The sequence below is a fragment of the Ursus americanus genome, chromosome X (assembly GCF_024610735.1).
Source record: "Ursus americanus isolate L20-20 chromosome X, mUrsAme1.1.p, whole genome shotgun sequence".
Classification (NCBI taxonomy): Eukaryota; Metazoa; Chordata; class Mammalia; order Carnivora; family Ursidae; genus Ursus; species Ursus americanus.
In genome coordinates, this window is record NC_142164.1 from 109,857,894 (window position 1) to 109,880,987 (window position 23,094).

At 41.6% G+C, this 23,094-nt stretch overlaps 1 protein-coding gene across 2 annotated transcripts; it reads left to right on the top strand.

Annotated features, from left to right (window-relative positions):
- The first annotated feature begins 704 nt into the window (after positions 1 to 704).
- On the top strand, positions 705 to 22,780 carry RBBP7 (RB binding protein 7, chromatin remodeling factor). Of its 2 annotated transcripts, none has more exons than XM_045777985.2 (12): positions 705 to 1,022; positions 1,857 to 2,001; positions 6,797 to 6,942; positions 10,219 to 10,365; positions 11,435 to 11,550; positions 15,304 to 15,464; positions 16,218 to 16,344; positions 16,467 to 16,544; positions 17,131 to 17,207; positions 18,940 to 18,997; positions 21,530 to 21,640; positions 22,325 to 22,780. In XM_045777985.2, the coding sequence occupies exons 1-12, from the start codon at positions 1,007 to 1,009 to the stop codon at positions 22,391 to 22,393; spliced, it is 1,251 nt and encodes a 416-aa protein (XP_045633941.1). In that variant the 5' UTR covers positions 705 to 1,006; the 3' UTR covers positions 22,394 to 22,780. The 2 variants fall into 2 exon arrangements, with proteins under 2 accessions (XP_045633941.1, XP_045633940.1); XM_045777984.2 differs by having other exon boundaries at positions 707 to 1,022; positions 10,192 to 10,365.
- Positions 22,781 to 23,094: the final 314 nt, after the last annotated feature.

Genomic DNA, 23,094 nt, shown 5'->3' on the forward strand with positions numbered 1-23,094 from the left:
GCAGTTCGGGAGGCCGCAAATCATTTTAAGGAGCCAAATGTGCGAACAAACGAAAATGTAATTCAAGTCAGTTTTGAGTCGGCGGCGGCCCGTGCCTGTACAGGCCGCAGGTTTAGCCTAACAGGGAGGCCCGGCGGCTTCAGCGGTCAAAAAACGCCCGAGGCCTCTGTAAAAGGTTCCCTTCGCCTCCAACGAACCCCACGTCAGCTCCACCGGGCCCCAGGAAAAGCCAGTCGGCTGGAGAGAAACCTTTCAGGGTGCACAGAATTGCATGCCTGGGATTATCGGGGAGACTTTGAGGGCACAGTAATCTCTCGAGACTAGAAACCATTTTCCTCCCTCGCTCTGAGATTTTGCTTGGCTAAGCGGCTGCAGTCTCCCTGCCCCCCTCCTACCCCACCGCTAGGGCCGCTGCAAGCAGCCACGCCCCGCGGCCCCGGGGCTCGCGGCCCCCGCGCCGCCCGCACGCCGCGCCCCCATCCGCCCCACCCCCGCGCGCCCCCATCCGCCCCCGCGCTCGGCCCTGGGAGCGCTAGGCGAGTCCTCGCGCCTGCGCCTCGCCAACTTCCTGCCGCGGAACGCCCCGCCCATCCCCAGAAGCCCGCCTCCAAACGCCGCGTGAAAACTGCCTGCCGCACCTCATTGGTTGAAACGACCGAGCCGTTGGCTCCCAGGCCCGCCTCTCCGCCGCCTCTCACTTTTCCCAGGGCGGATGCGCCTGCGCTCAGCTGCCTGGGCGGGCTGGGAGGCGCGGGTTGAAAAGTCTCGTTCCAAGTTTGGAGAGAGAGAGAAGAGCGCCTCAGACCTCGGTACCCGCGAGCGGGGAGGAGGCAGGAGAGAAGGACGCAGCGTTTGGGGAGCACGCAGGCTGTAAGACGGAGCTCACGCTTCGAGAGCTAGAAGAGTGTGACGCGCCTGGGCGAGGCAGGAACGCCTGCGGTTGGGCTGCCGTTGGCTAGCGAGGGGAGTCCGAGGCGGCGGCGAGGGGCGAACGACCCGACGCAAGATGGCGAGTAAAGAGAGTAAGAGGCCCTGCGGGGCGGCGCGCGCCGGGACCGCGGGGGGCGGCGGGCGCGCGAGGCCGCGGCACGCGCCGGCGAAAGGCGCGAATTGGCGTGAGGAGCAGGGGGCGGGGCCGGGCGCGAGGCTAGGCGCGCGCCTCGAGGGGCCTACGCGGGACGGACCGCGGCGCCGAGGGCTCCGAGCACTTCCGGAGCCGGGCGCGGGGCCGCGGGTTGGGCCCCCTTCCCCCCCCGCCCCCCCACTCCCCCTCCCCCCCTCCGGCGGCGGCGCTCCCTTCGCCGCCCTTGGCTCTCGGGCGGAGGCGGCCTCCGCCACCGGAAAGCGGACACGGCTGTTTCTTCCACGCGCGCGCGTCGACCTCTTCGGGGTCGCGGCCCTTGTCCGGGGGATTCCGCAACACGCTGGCCTATGGCTGCTGACGCGGGCTTCGTGGGAGCGGAGGCCTCTCCTGGTGGGGGATGGAGGGAGCGGGCCGAGGGGTTTCTGTTACACGTGGATTCGTCTCCCCGGGTGGGTCGTGGAGCCCCTGTACATACGGGTCGTCATCTTAGAACAGGTGCGAACAGCTGTAACTGGCGAAACAAAATCGTTGTCTGTGTAATTACCCAATTCTGTATACACAAGCGGTATTGATTTCTAAGTGCAAAAAATAAGCTTCCTGGTGTTAATATTCTCTCCACGTTCTGGAAGAGCAGTTAGTTCATGTCCAAATTAGAGGTAAAGCTGAGTGGATTAGGTGTGGCCATCTCGAGGTGACCTCCAGTATCTGTGTACAGATTCTGTCTTCGATTTCTCTCAGCCACTTAATTGTATGGGCTTTCTCCAAATTTCAGTGTTTGAAGATACTGTGGAGGAGCGTGTCATCAATGAAGAATATAAAATCTGGAAGAAGAATACACCGTTTCTATATGACCTGGTTATGACCCATGCTCTTCAGTGGCCGAGTCTTACCGTTCAGTGGCTTCCTGAAGTGACTAAGTAAGGGTTTCTGGCAACTTTTACTTTGCGTAGATTTAACTGTTGTCCTGAATTTCCTAGTTTCGGCATTTCACATATAGAACATGAGCGTGTAATCAGTTTAGCCCTTGGATGAGGTGGCAGGTGATTTATATTTTCAAAACTCAAGTGATTTATGGGATGGTTTCTGATATGTAAGTGTGGGGATAAAGTGCGATTAATGATATTTGTGGGAAGCACCTAACATATTCGACATTTCCTGGGCTTAAATATAGAGCGCCATTTTGGGGGGGCAGACTAATGGATTTCTTTAAAACTTTATTGAAAAATAGGGTATGTATGGAAGAGTGCACAAATCATAAGCATATGGCTTTGATGGAGTTTTAGAAGTGAGCACATCCATGTACTCAGCTACCCCAATATGAGTAGGTTTTAATTGACAAAGGGGAAAAGAATTTAGCAACAGTTCACCAAAGAAAAGATGTTATTAGCTAATACTGTGGAATACACTTTGAGGTTGTTGTTGGTCCTCATAAGAGTGTTCTTTTCAGCCATTTCTAAAATTTCCCTGGTAATAATTGCTGGCGTTATTGAACACTTAAAATAGGGCCTGGCACATCTGAACAGTTTTGTGTCCCATTGTTTAATACTCAGAACTGTACGGTGATTACTTTTTATTATCCTTATGTTACTGTTGTGGAAACTGGAATGGAGATGTTAAGTAAAATTCCCAAGATCACACAGCCTGTAAGTGGTAGAATGGGATTTTGAACCCAAACTGAGTATCCCAGAGTTGAGGCAAGCCCTGTATTAGACCACCTTTCTCCTGCGCTGGCATTTTTTCTAGTAGGAACTTGGCCATGTAGTTTAAAACTATTAAATTTAGGTATTGTGAGCATATAATTTAATGAAGATTAACAAAACTAATCTAGGAAGGGGATTTTGAGACAAGTTATGACAATAAGAAATAGTTAATTTTATATAGGGTTACTCCTTTAATGGCCAGATTCTCCATATGCAAACATTGTCTTCCATACAGGTAGGGTTCCATTGGGGTTCCCAAAAATCCGTGTAGATATACGGATGTGGAAAGAGTACTCAAGAAATGAATAATGGAGGCTTCTAAGCACAGATGTAACAATTTTGACCATCAAATACTTAAGGGTATTCAGGTTCTCATGTAGAGCACCATGTACTTTTGACTCTTTGTCCATTCCTGTTAAGTAAATTAAAAGCTTTAAGAGCTTAATTTGCATTCTTTTGGATCTTTCTGACCTACCTTAACAGTAGAAAACAGCGGGATTGTGTGGGACTCTAAGGTTAGAAACCAGAGTTTGAATCCTGCCCCCTGCTTCTTAATAGCTAAATTCGGGCACATTGGTCAGTCTCTATCCCTAAGCTGTCTGATCTGTAAATCGAGGTGCTTGCGGTTCTGACTGCCTACTTTTGAGGGAATTAAATAAGATCATGCACTGTTAAAGTGCTGGCATGGAGTAAGTACGCAGTAAGTGGTGACTGATGGTAATTTTCCTACCCCTTTGTATTCAGAAATAATTTATTAGAGTGTAATAACTTTCTCCATTTGGATTCCAATGAAAACTGCTTATTCAAGTCTTTTGAAAATGTTACCTATAATATGTTTTGTGTAACAATTTTAAAGATGATAGATCTGTATCTTCTTAGCCCAGATACTGCTTTTTTTTTTAAAGATTTTTATTTTTAAATAATCTGTACACCCAACGTGGGGCTCAAACTTAACCCTGAGATCCAAGAGTTGCATGCTCCACCTACTGAGCCAGCCAGCCTCCCCCCACATACTGCTTTTATATTAACACTTAAGAACTTAGCAGAAAATACTTCAAATTATGTATCCATGGTGTTCTTTGCATACAAAGAAGTGGGATCTGGTTGTGGGATGTGCAGTTGCTCTGGGAATGCAAGAAAATGCCAGCCAGCCTGCATTCTTGGACGTTGAGGATGGCTGTGTGGTGCTTTTGCAGGATTCTGTTTGGAGTATGAAGGGACTGTGATTGTGTTTTGTTGCTATATGGAACACTGGAAATGTTGGCTACTCTTATTCCCTGAGTTTTTGAGGAACTAGATCCTAGTCAACCTCATAAGGCCTGCCTTCTACCTACATACTACATACAACATACTTCCTAATGATTACTTGCACTTTCTGAACTCTTGTCCTTAAACTGAGTTAGATAATTGTCCACATAGTGGATTTGCCTTGTAAAAATTTTTATTTAGGTATTTCTAAGAAGTAATTTCATTATTCCATATCTTTTATTAAATAATTTGTTATTAACATATTGAGACTAACTCTCTACTAAAAAATGTTTGTAATCATTCAAATTCAAGTGGTACAAAGTGGATGGAGTAAAATATAAGTTCCCCTTCCATGTCCCTTATTCTTCTGATTTTATTACCCAGAGCAGAGACAGTCATTGTTGGCATTTTTTTTTTTTACCCATCCTTCCAGAAATAAGTACATACACATATCTAGCCTCCATCTTTTTTTTTTTAAGAGAGAGAGAGAGCACGGGCGCACACGTGCACGTGAGCAGGGGGAGGGGCAAAGGGAGAAGGGGAGAGAGAAAGTTAAGCAGACTCCCTGGGGCCTGACATGGGGCTCCATCCCAGGACCCATTGAGATCATGACCTAGTCAAAACCAAGAGTCGCTTAACCAGCTGAGCCACCCAGGCACCCTCCCCTCCATCTTTTTTTATGTTATCAAGCTATTCACTTGACTTTGTAGTTGGTAGTTTATATTGGAGACTTCTGTCAGCATGCTTAGATGTGCTCTTTCTTTTTAAGGGCTCCATAGAATTCCATTTATGAATATAATTTATGTTACCAGTTCTTTATTGATGGATATTTAGGTTGTTATCAGTCTTTTGCCACTAAGACAGTGCTACTGAGAATAACCTTGTGATAATCTGATTGTTAGGTGAATTTCTTAGCAGTGGAGTCCAAGTGGTCAAAGAATGCTGGCACTGAAAATGGACAAGGTCTTTTAACATGAGTGCTTCTGCAGCTTTAGGTGCATTCAGTATTGGAGGAAAACATTGTAATATTGATTGGTTCAGGAAAATAGGTTTGTATTTTAATGATGGAGATGAAAGGATTTCCAGTAAAAAAAAAAAATCATTATTGTGTCAGGGGATACGTGAATTTAATTTTAGAGTCGAAGTTTTCAGATCCACCAGTCCATGTTGGGACTGTGCTCCTTAGAAAGGTCCTGTTTTTTCTGTTTAACTCCCTAAAAATTAGTCACTTCCTTCCTTTTATGTTAGCCTTAATATTGCTCTGTGGTGCCTTTTTTCTCTCAAGCGTTCCTATTTCTTTTCAAATGGTTCTAATGAGATGTGTTTAAGTTCCCTTTCATTTTGAGCTACAAAGATTTCGTTTTGTCCTAATCCTCCTAAACTACATTGCTTAGAGCCTAATTTTCTAAGTATGTTTTTTTTTCATTTAAAAATAAGTGGGTGAAAAAAAAATAAGTGGGTGAGTGCTCCCATGCATTGCCTCTTCCCTCCCCATATAAGTTCATCTAAGATGGAATTAACTGTTTAGATAGCCATATCCTATTTTTGGCCACTGGACATACATTGACTAAGACTCATGTCTTTTTTCAAACAAGCTGCCGTTGCTTAGCCATGGCTGCCTTATTCTGTTCTTGGAGTTGTATATGTATTTATTGTTCTTTTTTACATTAAGCCAAATCTTGGTAAAATTTCATCTTTTATTTTTTTTTAAAGATTTTTTATTTATTCATTTGGCAGAGAGAGAGCATAAGCAGAAGGAGCAGCGGGGAGAGGGAGAAGCAGACTCCCTGCAGAACAGGGAGCCTGAGGCGGCTCTTGATGCCAGGACCCTGGTATCATGACCTGAACCGAAGGCAGACGCTTAACTAATTGAGCCACCCAGGCACCCCTATTTTTTTAAGTTATTAGAAAATTACATTTGTAGAAGCAACCCTCAAGCCTTTTTAAAAATCCAGTGAATCCTTTGTACAACTGAACTTTATTTTTTTAATATTTTATTTATTTATTTGACAGAGTGTGAGTGTGTGCGCAGGCAGAGGGAGAAGCAGGCTCCCACTGAGCGAGGAGCCATATGTGGGCCTTGATCCCAGGACACTGGGATCATGACCTGAGCCAAAGGCAGAGGCTTAAATAACTGAGCTTTAGAAACAGATAAATAGCCTAACTTGTCTGGTGTTGGGGCCTAGAGCCTTATGTCTTGGCCCTCCTCACTGAGGTGGGACCACGGAGCACAGGTGAAAATTGCTATTCTAGGTAATATAAATGGGAAAACATCGTTAATAGATACGGATGTAAAAATCACTGTTTGGACTAGGGTGCCAAGAAGCATCAGTAGGTTCTTTAGCCTTAAAATGAGTTCCATAGAACAAGGTAAGAAAGACACCGCTCCCCCCATAAAATTGAGACTCCCCATTTCGTAAACTTTAAGCACCATGAACATTAATGAAGAGTTTTCATGCCATTCATTCATAACCTGTTTTTCAGGTGAAGAAACTGGGACCCCAGGAAGTTGTGATTTAAGGAATTGCATATAGTTTTAGTTTGAGCCAGGATTTGAACCCAGTTTTTCTGGCTCAATGCTTAAACTTTCCATTCTATCTTGTTGCCTGTTACTGGAAAATTAGAAATGTCTAGTTTATTAAAATGGAAGATATTTTTTAGATGAGAAATCAGTGATTATGAGCATGGAGATTGGTGATGGACTGAATTTGTTAGCAACTGATTTGTTGTAGGGTTAGTGTGACTTATTTTCTTTCCTAAACAGACCGGAAGGAAAGGATTATGCCCTTCATTGGCTAGTGCTGGGGACTCACACATCTGATGAGCAGAATCATCTCGTGGTCGCTCGAGTCCATATTCCGAACGATGATGCACAGTTTGATGCTTCCCACTGTGACAGTGAGAAGGGTGGTAGGTATACCATATATTCCAGTATTGGTGTTTAAGGGCGTGTGCCTTTTTTTCTATGTTATTACTGTTTTCTATTACTATCTTTGGCCCAGCAGTTTAACTTTTAGGAGTTTATCTTATGGAACTATTTGCTCACATGTGCACAAGGATTTCACAATAGCGTTATTTGCAGGATTGAAAAATTAAGATCAGCCTCGCAGCCCAGATGTTAGTTCGTAGGAAATTGGTTGAACACATTATGGAATGTTTGAAATACTGTGCAGCAATTCCAAAGAATGTGATAAATCTGAAATTTTACAGACTCACAATGAGGCAAATCTGTATGCCCCAGTATGGAAAGATGTCCAAAATAAATTGAGTAACTCCTTTGTGTGATTATAGTAAAAAGTAATAATTTTGGTAAAAAGTAATAATATGTCTGGGGTGTGCATAGGAAAAAGTCAGGAGGCGTATGTACCAAGCAGTTAATAGTGGCTTTTTAATGGAAGCTATTGACTTCCTTTTTTCCCCTGTCAAACATACACTCCCCTGATGTGGTCTTTCCACCATCACCCAAGGTTGGTCATTGTGCTAGAGGGACTCACAAGACCCGATAGCAAATTATACTCATGGCTGAAGTTTGTTACAGTAAAGAATACAGAACAAAAGCAGCAAGGAAAAGATACACATCAGGGAGTCTAGGGAGGTCTGGCACAAGTAAGTCTCTTCCAGGGCCGCACACGATGTGCTTTCTCTCTGGCAGCAAACAACAGGGACATGTGCCGAATGGCTCTCTTCTGCCCAGGGAAACCCATTTGAGTGTCAGGATCTGAGGTTTTTGTGGGGGGTGGTTTTCACAGGCACATCCTGCTGGCAGCCAGTTAAGACAACTGAAACTCAGGACCCCAGTAATGAAACCAGGTGCATGTCGTCAATCTTGGTATTTGTGCAAAGCAGCCCTGACAAACTGGTACAGCATGGTCCATTGCTCCAGGTGTACACCACAAAATCATCAATCTATCAGTGACGTTAAGAACATTCTGAGGTCCATGTTCCCAGGACTTGGCCAAGGGTCATTCATGGTCTCAGTGTCCCACAGAGCTGTGAGGGCTAAGCAGCCAGACCTGTTGGGTTAATGCTGTCTGCATAGCCCTAAAACGTTTAATCTTGACATTTTAAGGAATTTGCTTTTAATTTTTTTCTAATTGAAAATAAAACATTACTTTATAGCTAAAGTCCTGCCACCCCATACCCCTTTCCTAACTTGCCTTCCTTTGAAGAAAATTTCACTGTCCTGAAATTAGTGTGCCATTTTTTACTGTATTTTTATTACTCATACAGTAGTAAATATATAGAGAGGGTTTTTTTTTTTTCAGCTTTTTACTTTGGGTACTGTTTTTTGTATGTGCATGTACCATGTAGATGTCTGTCTCCTTTTAACTGCTGTGTAGTGTTCCATCGTGATTAAACCTTACTTTATTCATTCGTCTACCAGGGCGTGGTTGGATTGCATCTATTTGGTATTTTGCTCTTATAAACAGTGCTTCAGTTAACATCCTTGCCGTGTCTCCTTGTACACATGTGGGAAAATTTATCTAGTGGAGTGGAATTGCTGAGTCGTATGGTGTATTCATTGTCAGCTTAAAATAGTATAAAACTATTTTCCAAAATGATTTAATCCTTTTGCCACTGCCACAATTCACAGTCCTTTTCCCTACAACTTTATGCATTATTTCTGTAAATATTATAATCAGAAATTTTTAGTGGCTTTTAATCCTAAAGTATGTATTTATTGGGCTTTTGGCTTAAGAATTAGTCTCTGTGTAATTTATGGATGTGTTAAGTTACTGAAGTCACTTGTTCAGTGTATTACATTCCAATAAGTGACTGAAATAATTCATGGTTAACACCTTTTTTTTATTTTCAGTTACGGTATTTTTTTAATGGATACTGTTATCATTAAAATAGTGGTTTTTATTTTCAAACTTTTGAATTTGAGAAAACAAGGCCCTGTGTTGAAAGTAAATCTTACCTGGAAATCATTTTTTTTTTTTTTAAGAGGAGAGCTATTCAGTTTGTCTTAAGTAAAGGAATTAGGGAACTTGAGTGTCTTTATATTAGAAATGTTAGAGCCCTTTGGGGTGGGGGGTGGGTTGAAAAGCAAGGTCAGGGCGGGTTTGGAGCAGAGTCTCAGGATGGGTGGCAATCTCAGAAAGATTGGACTACATTTCTCCCATTGACATGATGGAAAGGGAACGTGCTGAGAGGGAAAGAGGTGATTGTATATGGTTGTGTGGGAGTAGCTGTATGGAATGGTCTATGATTTTCAGCCACACAGAATAGTAAGCTGTGTTTGCCACAGAGAAGAATGGCTGAATGCCGATGTTAAACCATGGGAGCCAGTGTTCATTAAGCGTTCCCACATAGCAAGAGCTGGCTGAAACTGAGAAATGGTTTGCTGCTTTCAGTTGGTTTTCTCCAGGACCCAGCCAGGCTGTTTTACTTGTTACCTGCCTGGCTCTGTTAGGCATTTGAGTTAGTGTTCCCTAACCTGAGACACAGGGGGAACAAAAAAGGAATGTGCAGAGAAGCAGCAATATAGGTCAGGAAGAAATAACACAGTTACAATGTGAAACCTCCGAACTTTTTAAGCGGCAGCAACTATTTGAGTTCTTAATCTATAAACACAAAAAAGAAAATGTTCTTTTTGGCGTTATCTGCTTAGATGTTCTCTACTTGTATTCTTTCTGCTATTATCTTTCTGCTTCTCAGAAGTTCCTTATACTTTTTATGTGGCTTTGTTACTTTTCCAAGGCCTTTTTAATAACTATTCAACACTGTAGTCTTATTCACACAGCAGATAGAGACGTGAGCCCCCTCCTTTTAGCTGTGGCACTCCACTAGCAGTTGAATCCGGTATGCTGACGGAGCCAATATGTCTGTGTCTTAGGGTTGGGTGGGGGTTAGTTAGCATGGATTTCTGATTTTAGGGGATAATTACATCCACTTCACAACTGAAAGAGGCCAGTTTTTAATTATTCTAAATCCAAGGTGAAACAATTAACGCATAAAATAGCTATCAACATTTTCCAATTCAAATGAGATTTGAGAATAAATTAATTTCAAGTGGCAAGTGAACCCATATTTTTGTGTTCTTTAGTTAATTTGTGTTGTACTATGTCAGGTTAAAATCTGTTGGGTGGATTAAACTAAATGACTTGTGAATTTTAATCGTAAGTGTATGTGTTTATTTCTTTCTTCTCACATTAGAATTTGGTGGCTTTGGTTCTGTAACAGGAAAAATTGAATGTGAAATTAAAATTAACCATGAAGGAGAAGTAAACCGTGCTCGTTACATGCCGCAGAATCCTCACATCATTGCTACGAAAACACCATCTTCTGATGTGCTGGTTTTTGACTATACAAAGCACCCTGCTAAACCAGGTATGTAGTAATGAAATCAGGCCATTGCTTGAACATTTTTCTTGATTTGAAATAATTACTTTGAGGGAATTCAAACTACTATAATCTATGATTTTTAAAGGTTTAAAAATTGTTTCAGGGGTCCCATCACCACCCTGAAAATTCAGTTGATGTCACAGAAGGACGTCCCAGCAGGTTATACTGTTGGCTAGGGTTTGTTACAGCAGAGGATACAGAGCAAAAGCAGGAGGAAAAGATACATATCAGGCAGAGTCCAGAGAGGTCAGGCATAGGCTTCTGAGTCCTTCCCCACCACGGCCACGTAGAACATGCTTTTTCTCTAGCAGCAGACCAAAGGGGCATGTGATCAGTGTCTCTGCTTAGAGAAGCTGTTTGAATCTCAGGATCTGGTGTTTTTATAGAGGTCTGGTCACATAGGAACATCCTGTTCAATGACCAGCCATGGTAAAGGCAGTTCAGGACCCCAACAGTGAAGCCAGATACATCGTGAATCTTGCTAAACAGTCCTGCAAGTCCTGACGAGCTTTCTACAGCATGCCTCACTGCTCTGGGCACACACTACTTCATCAGTCGGTGACATGAAGAATTTTGTGAGGGTCACATTCCTAGGGGTTGGCTAAGGGTCAGTCATGGTTGCGAGCTACCCTGGAGACATGCAAGGGCTGAGCAACCAGACCTGTGTTAACTCTTTCCTCACAAACCTGTTTGAAAAAAATTGATTCAGGGGTGGGGTGGTTTGCCACTACTCAAATTTGAGGGGATACCTATAGTTTTTAGTATTCTGTATTGGAGTTAGTACTAGTTTTTGCAAAGAAACTAGTCACTTTATGGTCTTGAGGCTTGGTTTGCATTAAGTGTTTGAAACGAAGCACAGAGAACAGCTTTTCAGGGTGGTTGTGGGTCAGACCAAGTCCTAAGTCGTTGCTGGTGTTTGATGGTTCTTCAAACATTATAATGAATGTTATGGCCCATTCAGTGAGGAGTGAGGAGTGAGGATTGAGGATTGCTTTTACTAGTTCTGATAAAGAGAAAATCACTTAGTAGTTAATGTATTTCTTTTCTTTTTTAGACCCAAGTGGAGAATGTAATCCTGATCTTAGGTTAAGAGGCCACCAAAAGGAAGGCTATGGTCTTTCCTGGAATTCGAATTTGAGTGGACATCTCCTAAGTGCATCAGACGATCATGTGAGAGACTTATTCTTTCTAATCTTATGTACTTAAAGACTGTCGTGGAGAGCTGTGTACTGAAGGAGGGCTGTATAGTTGAAAGGTTTTCTAAGATAATACTCCTGATTATTGTGATAACATTTTCACAGGATTCAGAGCAATGGTTATCATACTGCCCTGTTGGAGCCTTAGGATTCCACAGAGCTCTTCTGAAGTAGTCTTAGAATGGAGGGAAGGTGGGCAAAAGGTGTCCCATTATTTACAAATGTATCTCCGTAATGGAAACTATGAAGTGTTTGTGAGACCTGGTAAACAAATTACATTTTATTTTTTACGTGTACAATTCATCGGGTTTTAGTGTATTCACAAAGCTGTGCAATCATCACTACTATCGAATCCTGAAACATTTTCATCAAATGTCACAAAAAGAAACTCCATACCCGTCAAGCAGTCACTCCCCACATCCCCCAGCTCCTGGGAACCACTAATTTACTTTTGATCTCTCTAGATTTGGCTCTTGATAATTCATATAAATGGAATCATATGTGCTTTTTTTCTGTCTGACTTCTTTTCATTTAGCATAAGTTTTTCAAGGCTCATCCATGTTGAAGCATAGGTCAATATGTCCCTCCTTTTTATGGCTGAATAATCTATTGTATGGATATACCAGGATTGATTCATTTGTCAGTTGATGGACATTCGGGTTCTTTCTACTTGGGGCTTTTTGCTTTTCCTTTTTTTTTTTAAACACTTTGGGGCTATTTTGAATGATGTTGCTATATGAACATTTTTGTCTAAGTTTTTGTGTGGATGTAGGTTTTCATCTCTCTTGGGTAATTACCTAGGAATGGAAATACTGGGTCATATGGTAACTCTATGTTTAACTTTTTGAAAAACTGCCAAGCTTTTCCAAGGCAGCTGCACCACTTCACGTTCCCACCAGCAATGTGTACCCCAGGCTTCCAGTTTTTCCACATCCTCGTCAACACTTGTTGTTGTCTGTCTTTTTTATTATAGCCATCCTGGTGGGGGTGAAGTGGTATCTCCTTGTGGTGATGCTGACTAATGATGTTGAGTATCTTTTTATGTGCTTATTGGCTATTTATAGATCTTCTTTGGAAAAATATGTATTCAAATCCCTTCTCCGTTTTTAAATTTTGGGGTTTTTTTTTTATTGAGTTGTAAGAGTCTTTTTTATATTCTGGATACAAGTCCTTTATCAGATAGGATTTCAAAAGATTTTCTCCCACTCTGTGGGTTGTCTTTTCACTCTTCTGGTGATGTCCTCCAAAGCACAAAAGTCGAATTTTGAGTCCAGTTTATGTATTTTTTATTTTGTCACTTGTGCTTTTGATATCATATCTAAGAAACCATTACATAATCCAACATCACAAAGATTTTTACGTCTATGTTTTTTTCTAAGAATTGCATACCTTTAGCTCTTATTATTCGTTCTGAGTTAATTTTTGTATATGGTGTGACGTAGGGGTTCAAGTTCATTCTTCACATGTGGTTATCTAGTTTTTTCTAGCAGCATTTGTTGAGAAGACTAACCTTTCCCTATTGAGTTATCTTGGCATCCTTAATACAAGTATTTTAACAAAAGTACCACACAAATGCAAAGTGATCTTGTTAATTTATTGTAGATCAATGTTTGTGGCATTCTTGCCACCTACAGCTCCATACCTTCCTTCATGGATTCCATACTGTAAGCAAAACATGTTTGCTGTAATTCCAGCCCAGAGCTGAGAATAGACTTCTGGAGCTTTTGAAAGCTCTTGTAACTTGGCCACAGGTTCTTTACCTTCTTCCTTAGTATGTATATCCTCCTGCCTAGAACAGGGCCCATCACATCACAGACCTTTATATTTCTACTGGTCACAATTTCTGTTATGCTTTTTTAAAATTTTGAAAGTAGATAATTGGCCCAGTTTAGAATCTTTAGCTGCGAGCAACCAAAACCAGCTCTGGCTGATGCAAACAGAAAAGGAATTTATCAGAAGGGCATTGGGCAGGGTAGCTCACAGAATTGCTGTGCTGGCTAGAAAATGGCCTAGAACAGAGAGGAGAGGCCAGTGGTTGTTACTGTCCACTGTGCACCCCCCCACTCCACATTTGCAGTCATGAGAACAGATTTCCCTATTGATGTTCACAATTCAGAATCGTGGTCAGACTGATGGAGCCAAAATTGTGTCCCCACCACAAGAGAGTCTGGGAAGCAAGGGTATCCCTTAGTTCTCCAAAAGGAGGCTTTCCTCCACTTCCCTCATAGTGGGTGTGGTGTGGTTGAGTCCCTGGAACAGGGAGGATGGGTTATGCTCAGTAACTTAATTACTAGTGCATTTTGAAGACACCAGGCTGGGAGTTGCTAGTTATAATAATAGCTGATGTTTTTCAAGGTCTCTGCCTGTGCCAGGCATCTTGCTAATCTTCCCAGGATCCTTCTGAAGTGAGCAGGGGAGGTCAGCTCTACATGTTCCTTTCTCTTCAGTGCTTGTCAGTTGTGCGTCTGAGTGTGTATCAGCAAAGACTAAGGGTGTGTGTATTATGTAAAACTATTTTTTTTGTTACTGGGTAAATAGCTATTACTGGGAAATAGCTTTGTTACAGAAACTCAGATAAGAAAGTGATTTTCTGGGGCACCTGGGTGGCGCAGTCGTTAAGCGTCTGCCTTTGGCTCAGGGCGTGATCCCGGCGTTCTGGGATCGAGCCCCACATCAGGCTCCTCCACTAGGAGCCTGCTTCTCCCTCTCCCACTCCCCCTGCTTGTGTTCCCTCTCTCGCTGGCTGTCTCTCTGTCAAATAAATAAATAAAATCTTTAAAAAAAAAAAGAAAGAAAGAAAGTGATTTTCTAAGAGATGAACCCCATACCAGTGTCAGTGGAATTATTGCAGCAAATATACTTTAATGGAATTATCTTTTATTTTAAACCATTTGGATGACAATCATTGCCTTATAGCTTGCAATGTTTTTTCATAAAAACTTTCCTCTTAACTTTGTGATGGTTGTCACTTGAAGACTCCGGTCCCAGACCCTGCTAATCTGTGATCTTTGAGGCCTGGGGAAGGCCCATGGCCTCTGCTTGGATTCTGCTGATGTTTTGAGGAGCATGCTGTGGGGATCTGTCCGCAGGCCCTAAGCTTTGGCCTCTCAGAGTAGCCTTGTTGGGGTTTCTGGGTTATTCACTGGGTTATCCCACTTCCTAATGTTTGTAGTGGTTTCTGCTATGAAGTGAGAGACTTATCCAAAGATTTTTGCTGTTTAGGAAGCATGTTTTAGTTTTAATTTCCAGTCTCCCAACCCTGTGTGAATTTTTAGGACACAAATATCTGTTCAGTAGATATCGAATGTTGGGCTCTCAGTGTTGCGTTGTGTAATCTAGATGCATTGTAGATATTTGACTGAAGGTATGTCAGTAGAAACTCGAACCTGATTGTCTCTTGCCTGCTATCGTGCTTGGTTTCCCCGTCCCCATTATCGTATCGTTTTCTTGCCCTCTGCATCTCAGATGATGAACGCTACAAGCACACACTCTTCTGTTTCAGAAGCTTCACTTTTGTTTATGTGTCTTCTCTCTTGTGTTTGTTCCTACCTTTTATATAGTTAGATCATCTTTTAAGTTTGTTTATTTTAAGTAATCTACACCCAGCACAGGGCTCGAACTCAATGACCCTGGGATCAAGAGTCACACACTCTTCTGACTGAGCCAGCCAGGAGCCCCTAGTTAAGTAATTTTTTAATGAAGGTTGTTTGTTTTTTTCCTTCTTTAGACTGTCTGTCTGTGGGATATAAATGCAGGACCAAAGGAAGGCAAGATTGTGGATGCTAAAGCCATCTTCACTGGCCACTCAGCTGTTGTAGAGGATGTGGCCTGGCATCTGCTACATGAGTCCTTATTTGGATCTGTTGCTGATGATCAGAAACTTATGATGTAAGGTGGAGGGTTCAGTGGGGTCTGGCTATATGGGTATCCTGAATGACCATCAGTGATTGTGGTGGCCTATGGTTTGATATTTTTTTTAAGTTACATACTGGCCTTAAACACTTTAGTGAGATATAATTGACATACAAGAAACCATACATGTGTAATGGTTTTTTTGTATAAAAGTTACTATGCTGTATGAATGAACACCATTTTTTACTTGAAAAAAGAAAACAGATAAGTAAATATGAAGAAACATGCTTTTGGTAGTATTAAATGTCAAAATTGGGGTCACAGTGACTTTGAAGATGGGGGCTAAGAATGATTATATCAGGTCATGGCCACAGGGCTGCATTCAGCCACCTATAGTGTGTTTTATTTCATAAAGAAACTACTATCTGAGGCAAATGTGGCCAAATAGTAAAATTTGACAAGGCTAGGTTGTAGGTATCAAATTGTTACATTATTCTCTATGTAGTAGTTGGTGTATGCTCGAAATAGGTGGTAGTAAGACAGGAATCTAACAAACAAGAAACCGGAAATGATAGCTCTAATTTATTTTCTGTAGGTTTAGAATATGTCACTCAGTGGTTGGAAATCTGAATTGGCAGCTTTGTATGTGGTTGGGGTGTTCATGAAGGAGCGAGCATGGCAGAGATAAGGGGGGTATGGAGTGGTGTGGACCTGGAAACAGGTGTGAGAAGCTGGGGAGGGTTGGGTGGCTTCGTCTTGTGCTGTGTGCCTTGTGCCTTTGTATTTTAGATGGGACACCAGGTCCAATACCACTTCCAAGCCAAGCCACCTGGTGGATGCGCACACCGCCGAGGTCAACTGCCTGTCGTTCAACCCCTACAGCGAGTTCATTCTCGCCACTGGCTCTGCAGATAAGGTTTCTAAGTTTTTGTGTATTTGGTGTTTATGAATCCAGTTGTCTTGTGCTACAGTTGGATATTCTAAAATTCTTATGTAAAGCGCAGAAATGAACCCTTTTCATTTGTTGTTTCTCTTCAGACTGTAGCTTTATGGGATCTGCGTAATTTAAAGTTAAAACTCCATACCTTTGAATCTCATAAAGATGAAATTTTCCAGGTATGTGGCAGTTTTCTGGTGTCTCTGTCAGGTTTTTAGTAACTTTTTGATGGGGGAAATTTAAAATCTTTCTGCTTTTATAGCAGGCATGCTATGTATTTTTTTTTTAAATTCCTCTTCTGTATAAGTTAACTAGTGGGAAGTAACTTGGAGTTCTGTGAGATTATGACTTTAGAAGTAGAAAAAGTCTTGCAAAACAGAATCGATATGAAAAGTGAAATTCAAGGGTTCTTTAGTTAAGGTATCCAGCGTGGTGGGTCCTTCTAGTGGGAAAAAAAATACCTTGTATGTGGTTTCAGATGGTTTCAGTTGCATAGGTTTAAGATACATTTCATTGAAAAGTTGAAAAGCTTCTAGGATAGTTATGGGGCTGAATAACTTTATGGGGATTCCTAGCCGAGCTCCCCTGTATTAGAGCGTGACCTTCCTGGAGAGCGGGCTGAGGAGATGGGCCCTTTAAGAGCACTTGAAAGGATGGGACAAAGAGAGGATACAGAACGGAAGATGGGAAAATCTCAAGGATTAGAATAATACCCACAAACCTAGGAACAGATGATACTTCACACTTTAAAATCTGTGTTGCTAGGTCCACTGGTCTCCACATAACGAAACTATTCTGGCTTCAAGTGGTACTGATCGCCGCCTGAATGTGTGGGATTTAAGGTAACTCCGAATCCGGTGACAAGAAACTGCTTAAGTATGCTAATCTGACGGGTGATGTAGTTCATAAAGTAGAGAGTAGTCTGCTGTAAACTGGTGACCCCAGTTTAATAGGTCAAATGTTAAAGCAACTTTCAAGTACCTTCCTGAAGAGTCTTTGTTCTGTAAAATAGAAGTGAATCAGCAAATGGAGTGCAAAGTAAATTTATATGGAAGAGAGTTTTTATTGTTGATATTCAGGAATGAAGTTGGGGGCGTGTGTATGTCTTAACGATACAAATGATTGTATTGAAAAGACTTGGTATAGAAAGGGGTATAGATGTTAGCCGTTCATGTCTCATTGGAGCTCACATGATACCTGCACTCTTAGAGTGTTTCTATCATTTGCTCTTCTGTGCTTTCATTGGTTTGTTTTGAGGAGGTGAGCTGCTGTGGGCTATGTAACTGCCGGGGATACACCTGGGAATGGGATAAGCACAGGCCATGCTGTAAGAGAGCTCACGTTCTTGGGCTCATTATATAGAGTTCCTTCCAATTTTGCAAAATTTCCTTGATTTCAGAGTTACCATTCTAAGAATTTCAGATTCCTTTACTTTTTTTTGTCTGAGCCTTTAGAGCCATTAATAAAGATGTTCAGTTATATATACTTCCCTTGAAGATGTCATTATCTTAAGTTTAAATCATTACCAAGAAATAACTTATTTAAAATACTTATATGTATTGCTTTGAAGTAGACTTAAGTTTTTAGTTTATTAAAACCAAGGCCACCTTAATCACAGAGACCGTAGGCCGGCCCTTCAGTGTATAGAACATAAAACACTGGAATAAAATGCTTGTATTGTAAAACTTCTGAACATCTGATGTTCCGTGTTCATATAGAACGAACTCCTCTGGCCATGATAGAATCTTAGAAATGCAGACAATCTTTAAAAGTGGATATTTGAGCGTACATTATTTTATTTGAAAACAATTTTAGTAGTAAAATTAGAAACTGAAAACTATAGTGGTTTATGAAGTGAAGCAGCAAGCTTTGAAAGTCTGATGCCCTGGCAGCTGAATTGTCCCTAATGGTGCTAATAATAAATTTGTAGGCATTGTAAAGTTTCTTAATTATTTTATGACTGCGTACTATTAAAATTACATTACATTGGATAAAATCACGGATTAAAAGGGTCCTGACAGGAGGGTATACATCACTGTCTAGCAGTCCCATGTGTTTGGTTTGAGTTTAATGGGAAGAAAAAGAAAGTATCACTTGGAAGGTTTTGTGTTTTGGTTGCTTTTCAGCAGTTATTACTAGCAAAGTCCACCTTGGGGCTATCAAGGCTGATATTTGGTGTGTAACTTAAGAGTGATTTCACTGTTGGGACTGTTGGCAGATTCTACAAACCTTGGCTTGTATGTTATGTTTCACCATTTAAATCCAGTGCAGTAAACAGCCACAGTTAAAACTAATGTATTTTATTTTTTTAAATAATGAATTTAATATTTATTATTATCAATTTCTGTGCTGCATCCTCAGTTATGAACAGCTCTTATCATTTCCAGAAAGTGAACATCCCACCCTCCAACCAGTAATTAATATAGAAGTTATCATTGACAGTAGTATAGAAATAAGTTGTTGCTAGAGTGTGTATGTTTTCAGATGCCCTTTGTCGGCTGATGCTGGTTTTGTGAATGTTCATGCCATCTACAAGAATTTCAGTAATGACAGCATTGTGTTCTTTCTTGATAGCAAAATTGGAGAAGAACAATCAGCAGAAGACGCAGAAGATGGGCCTCCAGAACTCCTGGTATATATTGGCTTTCTTATGCAAGATGAAATGTCATATGCAGATTGGACTACTTGTCATTGATCCATGAATCTGGAAAATGAGTCAGAACTTCAAATGCTAGCTCTTGGAGATGATTTCAAATTGGAGGTCTTGAAGGTTATTCTGACTGGGTTTTGACATTTATTGAAAATAGTAAATAGAGCACAGGTTTTTATGAATATTTCACTAAGAATTTGGGCTCCTGGAAAATAGTGTAATTTCTTACTGATTCCCACTTGTAATATTTCTGAGGGTTTTTGTGTGTGGGGGGGGTGGAGGCTAGGTATTGATATTCAGTTAGCAATACTTAACATTATCTAACAGTACAGACATGTTTTAGTGACCGGATTCTTAAGTTCCCTGCCTAGAAAATGAAAGCATTCTCAATCTTGTTGGTGCCAAATGTCTACCATCTCCCTCCTGCTCCTAATTGAATCACTCGGCATCTCCTCGGGCCTTTGAAGGTTTTTGTGCTGTGTCTGTCCTGTCAGTCCTCATCCTTTCTGTCTGAGCTCTTCAGTACACTCCTCAGGTCCCTTTCCTGTTGAGCATGGTCAGACTTAGCAGTGGTTCTTCCTCGCTCAGAATCCACATTCGTCTCCACCAATTATTTGGCAGATGGTCATTCATTCCTCTGTAACATATTTTTGGTTCTTAGGCCAGTACTAATTTTTGGTACACTTGGGCTTTGCCCACCACTTTTAAAAAGGTAAAGGCGGCCGTTGAAGGAGAGCCCTACATACAGGAGATGCTCACTAGACCCCATGTGGCACAGACATCCAAGATCCCCTTACTCCTTGTCCAGTGTGTTACCATGCCCAACAGCAATGGCCAGAAAGTGACACGGGTGTGATGACACGCAGACGTGCCAGCATGTTCTGTGCACTGCTAATTAAAGAAGAGCATTTCTCAATAAACTATCCTAGACAGATGACAGCACCTAAATGGTTTATTCTCTATTGAGTGACTTAATCTGAAAAGTCTGTTTTGTGATGCATGGCTTCATAGTTTTAAAGTTGAAGTTTTGCAATCAGCTGTTTTCATCCAGCTATTTGTACTTATTTTACTTTGGTAAGAACTTAGAGATATAACTCACATATCATATACCTATTTAAAGGATATAATTCAATGGTTTTTAGTTTATTCACAGAAATGTACAATTGTCGCCACAAGTCGGTTTTAGAACATTTCGTTCCCGTCAAAAAGGAACTCTACTCTTTATCACCTCCCAATCTGCTCCTTTCCACAGCCCCTGGCAACCAGTGATCTACTTTGTATCTCTAGATTTGCCTATTCTAGATAGTTCATAGAAATGTAATATAAGGTGGTCTTTTGTGACTGATTCTTGTACTTGGCATGTTTTCAAGGTTTCCAGCTATTTTGGGGTACCCTGTATTTTATGGTTCTTTAACAATTTTGTGGTCCTTGAGGAAATCCACTAGGATTTTGCTCCTTTCACAGGAGAGTCTGAAATCAAGGGACACTTAACTTGTGGTAAACTGGATGCTAACTGTAATTTTAGTATAACAGTGTCTTGATATGAGGACTCCTTATATATTCCAAGCCTGTGGTCTTAACATATTTTTTCTTATGTCCCCCTTAACGTGATTCTGAAAAGCTGTTTTTCTCCTATCATTTTTAAACTGAAAAAATTATTAGGTAAAATAGTTACCTTGTATGTAACCTAATTGTCAACCTGAGTCAAATCAGACTTTGTCAGGAAGTGTGACATCTCAGTCCAAAACCGTGTATTCATATTGTCCCTGTGAGAACGGTTTCTTCTGATTCTTAATTCTGAGGTAAGGAAAGTTGTCAGGTGCCTTCCCATGAGGCTGTGTCTTATAGGGAGGGAGTCTCTGCCCCCTTCGTCATTTCATAGCAAAACCCTCTGCATGGTCTTCGTGGGGCTTTTGCTTTTGGAGCCCGGGGTTGGTTTGGTTTTTTGAATCCACACCTTGAGTGATGCTCCTTGGAAGAATGGAGGGTGGCTGGGAGGTGTGCCTTCCTTTTAGCAAGAGGGAGAAGGGGGAACAGGCGGAAGCTACAGAAGAACCAGGAGACTCCTCAGGTGAGCCGGTTTTGAGAGTCTGTAACAGAACTTTAAGGAAATTTATTGCCTTAACTATTTGTACCGAACTACATATATTTAATAATAAGGCCAAATGTTAAATATAATAGGTATGGAAATGGCATTGTGGTTGTGTAGGAAAAGGTCGTTACTTTTGGGTGATGTGGGGTGGAGTACTTAGGGGTGGTTTAGCAGGTATGTCTGTGTAAGAAAACACACCTGTGAACATACTTGTATCTAGGGAATATAGGCCAAGGGTATCCAGGCATTCACTGTACTGTTCTATCACCTTTTTTGAGGGTTTGGAAATGTGCAAAATTAGAAGCAAGGGGTAGATTACTAAGCCTGTAACCCCCTCCCTTTAAACCTCAGTTGCAAGACTGATGCCCTAAAAACTTCTAACAAGATATGAAACAAAAGCTTTTTAAAATTCTTATTAACAGTTTATTCATGGAGGACACACTGCCAAGATATCAGATTTTAGTTGGAACCCCAATGAGCCTTGGGTCATCTGCTCGGTGTCTGAAGATAACATCATGCAAATATGGCAAATGGTGAGCTAAAGTATTTATTTTTCCCAAATGAATGGACGAACTCTTCATTTGAAATTTTTGTTATAGATTGTTGCCTTTCTAAATTTGATGTAATATCTTGAAGACCTTTCTCCATTTTAACAAGTCTTTAGTTCAGTATGCACCTGTCAGGTCAGGAGAAATCTGTGTCTACACACAGATGGGGACACGGCCTCTGTTCCGCTTTGCGTGACTGTTGTACGCTTCATCAGCTGGGCTCTTGGCGTCACTGCTGTAGGTCCAGCATCTGCTAGGTCATGGGCATGAAGGCTATATGGGAGCAAAGTGTCCATGAGTTCTCAGATGCTGAATACTAGGTACCTTGTTTCTGAGGTGGTGTTAACCCTGTCATTAACTGGAGGGCCAATGCTTCCTCTCAGGGATGCTGGAAACGCATTTGGGAAACGCTTTTTACAATAGAAAGTAGTAGAGCTTGGGCAGCTCAGTATCCAGGTGGGCTACCCTGCCAAATGAGAACACTGGCCCTAGGTTTTCCTCATTCAAGTCTGGGGGGAAAACTAAGCAAATTACTCTAAAAATGTCCAATACAGAAACATGCTGACCAGTGAATCCTAGAATCTGAACGGAATTAAATGCGGTTTTTAGGAAATTTTGTAAAAACCTTGGGGAGTTTTACCTATGCATTTATTTGGTTGTCCTCTCCAGGCTGAAAATATTTACAATGATGAAGAGTCAGATGTCACAACATCGGAACTGGAGGGGCAAGGATCTTAAAACCCAAAGTACAAGAAATGTTTCTATTGAATGTAATGCTACACGAATGCTTGGTTTATCAAGCGCCGAGAAGGCACTGTATAGTAGGAAATGTAAGTGGGATGGCATATGGCGTTCTTTACCTTCTCATTCTAGCACTTTCAAGTGAGCTATTGCGTACTGTATCATATTGTAGCTTTTAGGGAAGAAAGGAATGTTGTTTAAGAAAAGAACATCACTGTTGTTTTAAAATACAAGTAGCAGGGTACTGCCTTTGATTCAACTATTTTAAGTCCTTGTTTTCTCAAACTAAGTGCTTGCTGTTCCCAAATATGCAAGAATAACTTTTACACTTTTTCCCTCCAACACTTGTTGATTGGCTTTGCAGAAATAAAGTTTTAAAATAAATTCGGTTTTATTCTTTTAGAACCCGGGTAGGAGAGTATGAATGTGTGCTGTCCACGTGCGTCCCTTCTTGTGAGAAAGCTGGTACACGTGTATGTGGAACTGACTTTCCAGGGTACATGAGCATGTCCTAATCCAAAGATGGGGAGAAGGTCAACCTGGAACTATCGTAACTTACACACCCCCCACCCCCATATACACTGAAGGCTTGTTTGCTTATACAGCAGGGGTCAGCCAAAGGGATCAACCAGGTTGGCCCCTCAACCTATTTATTTTGTAGGAGCTGCCAGATAGGAATGCCTTTTCATTTTAGATGA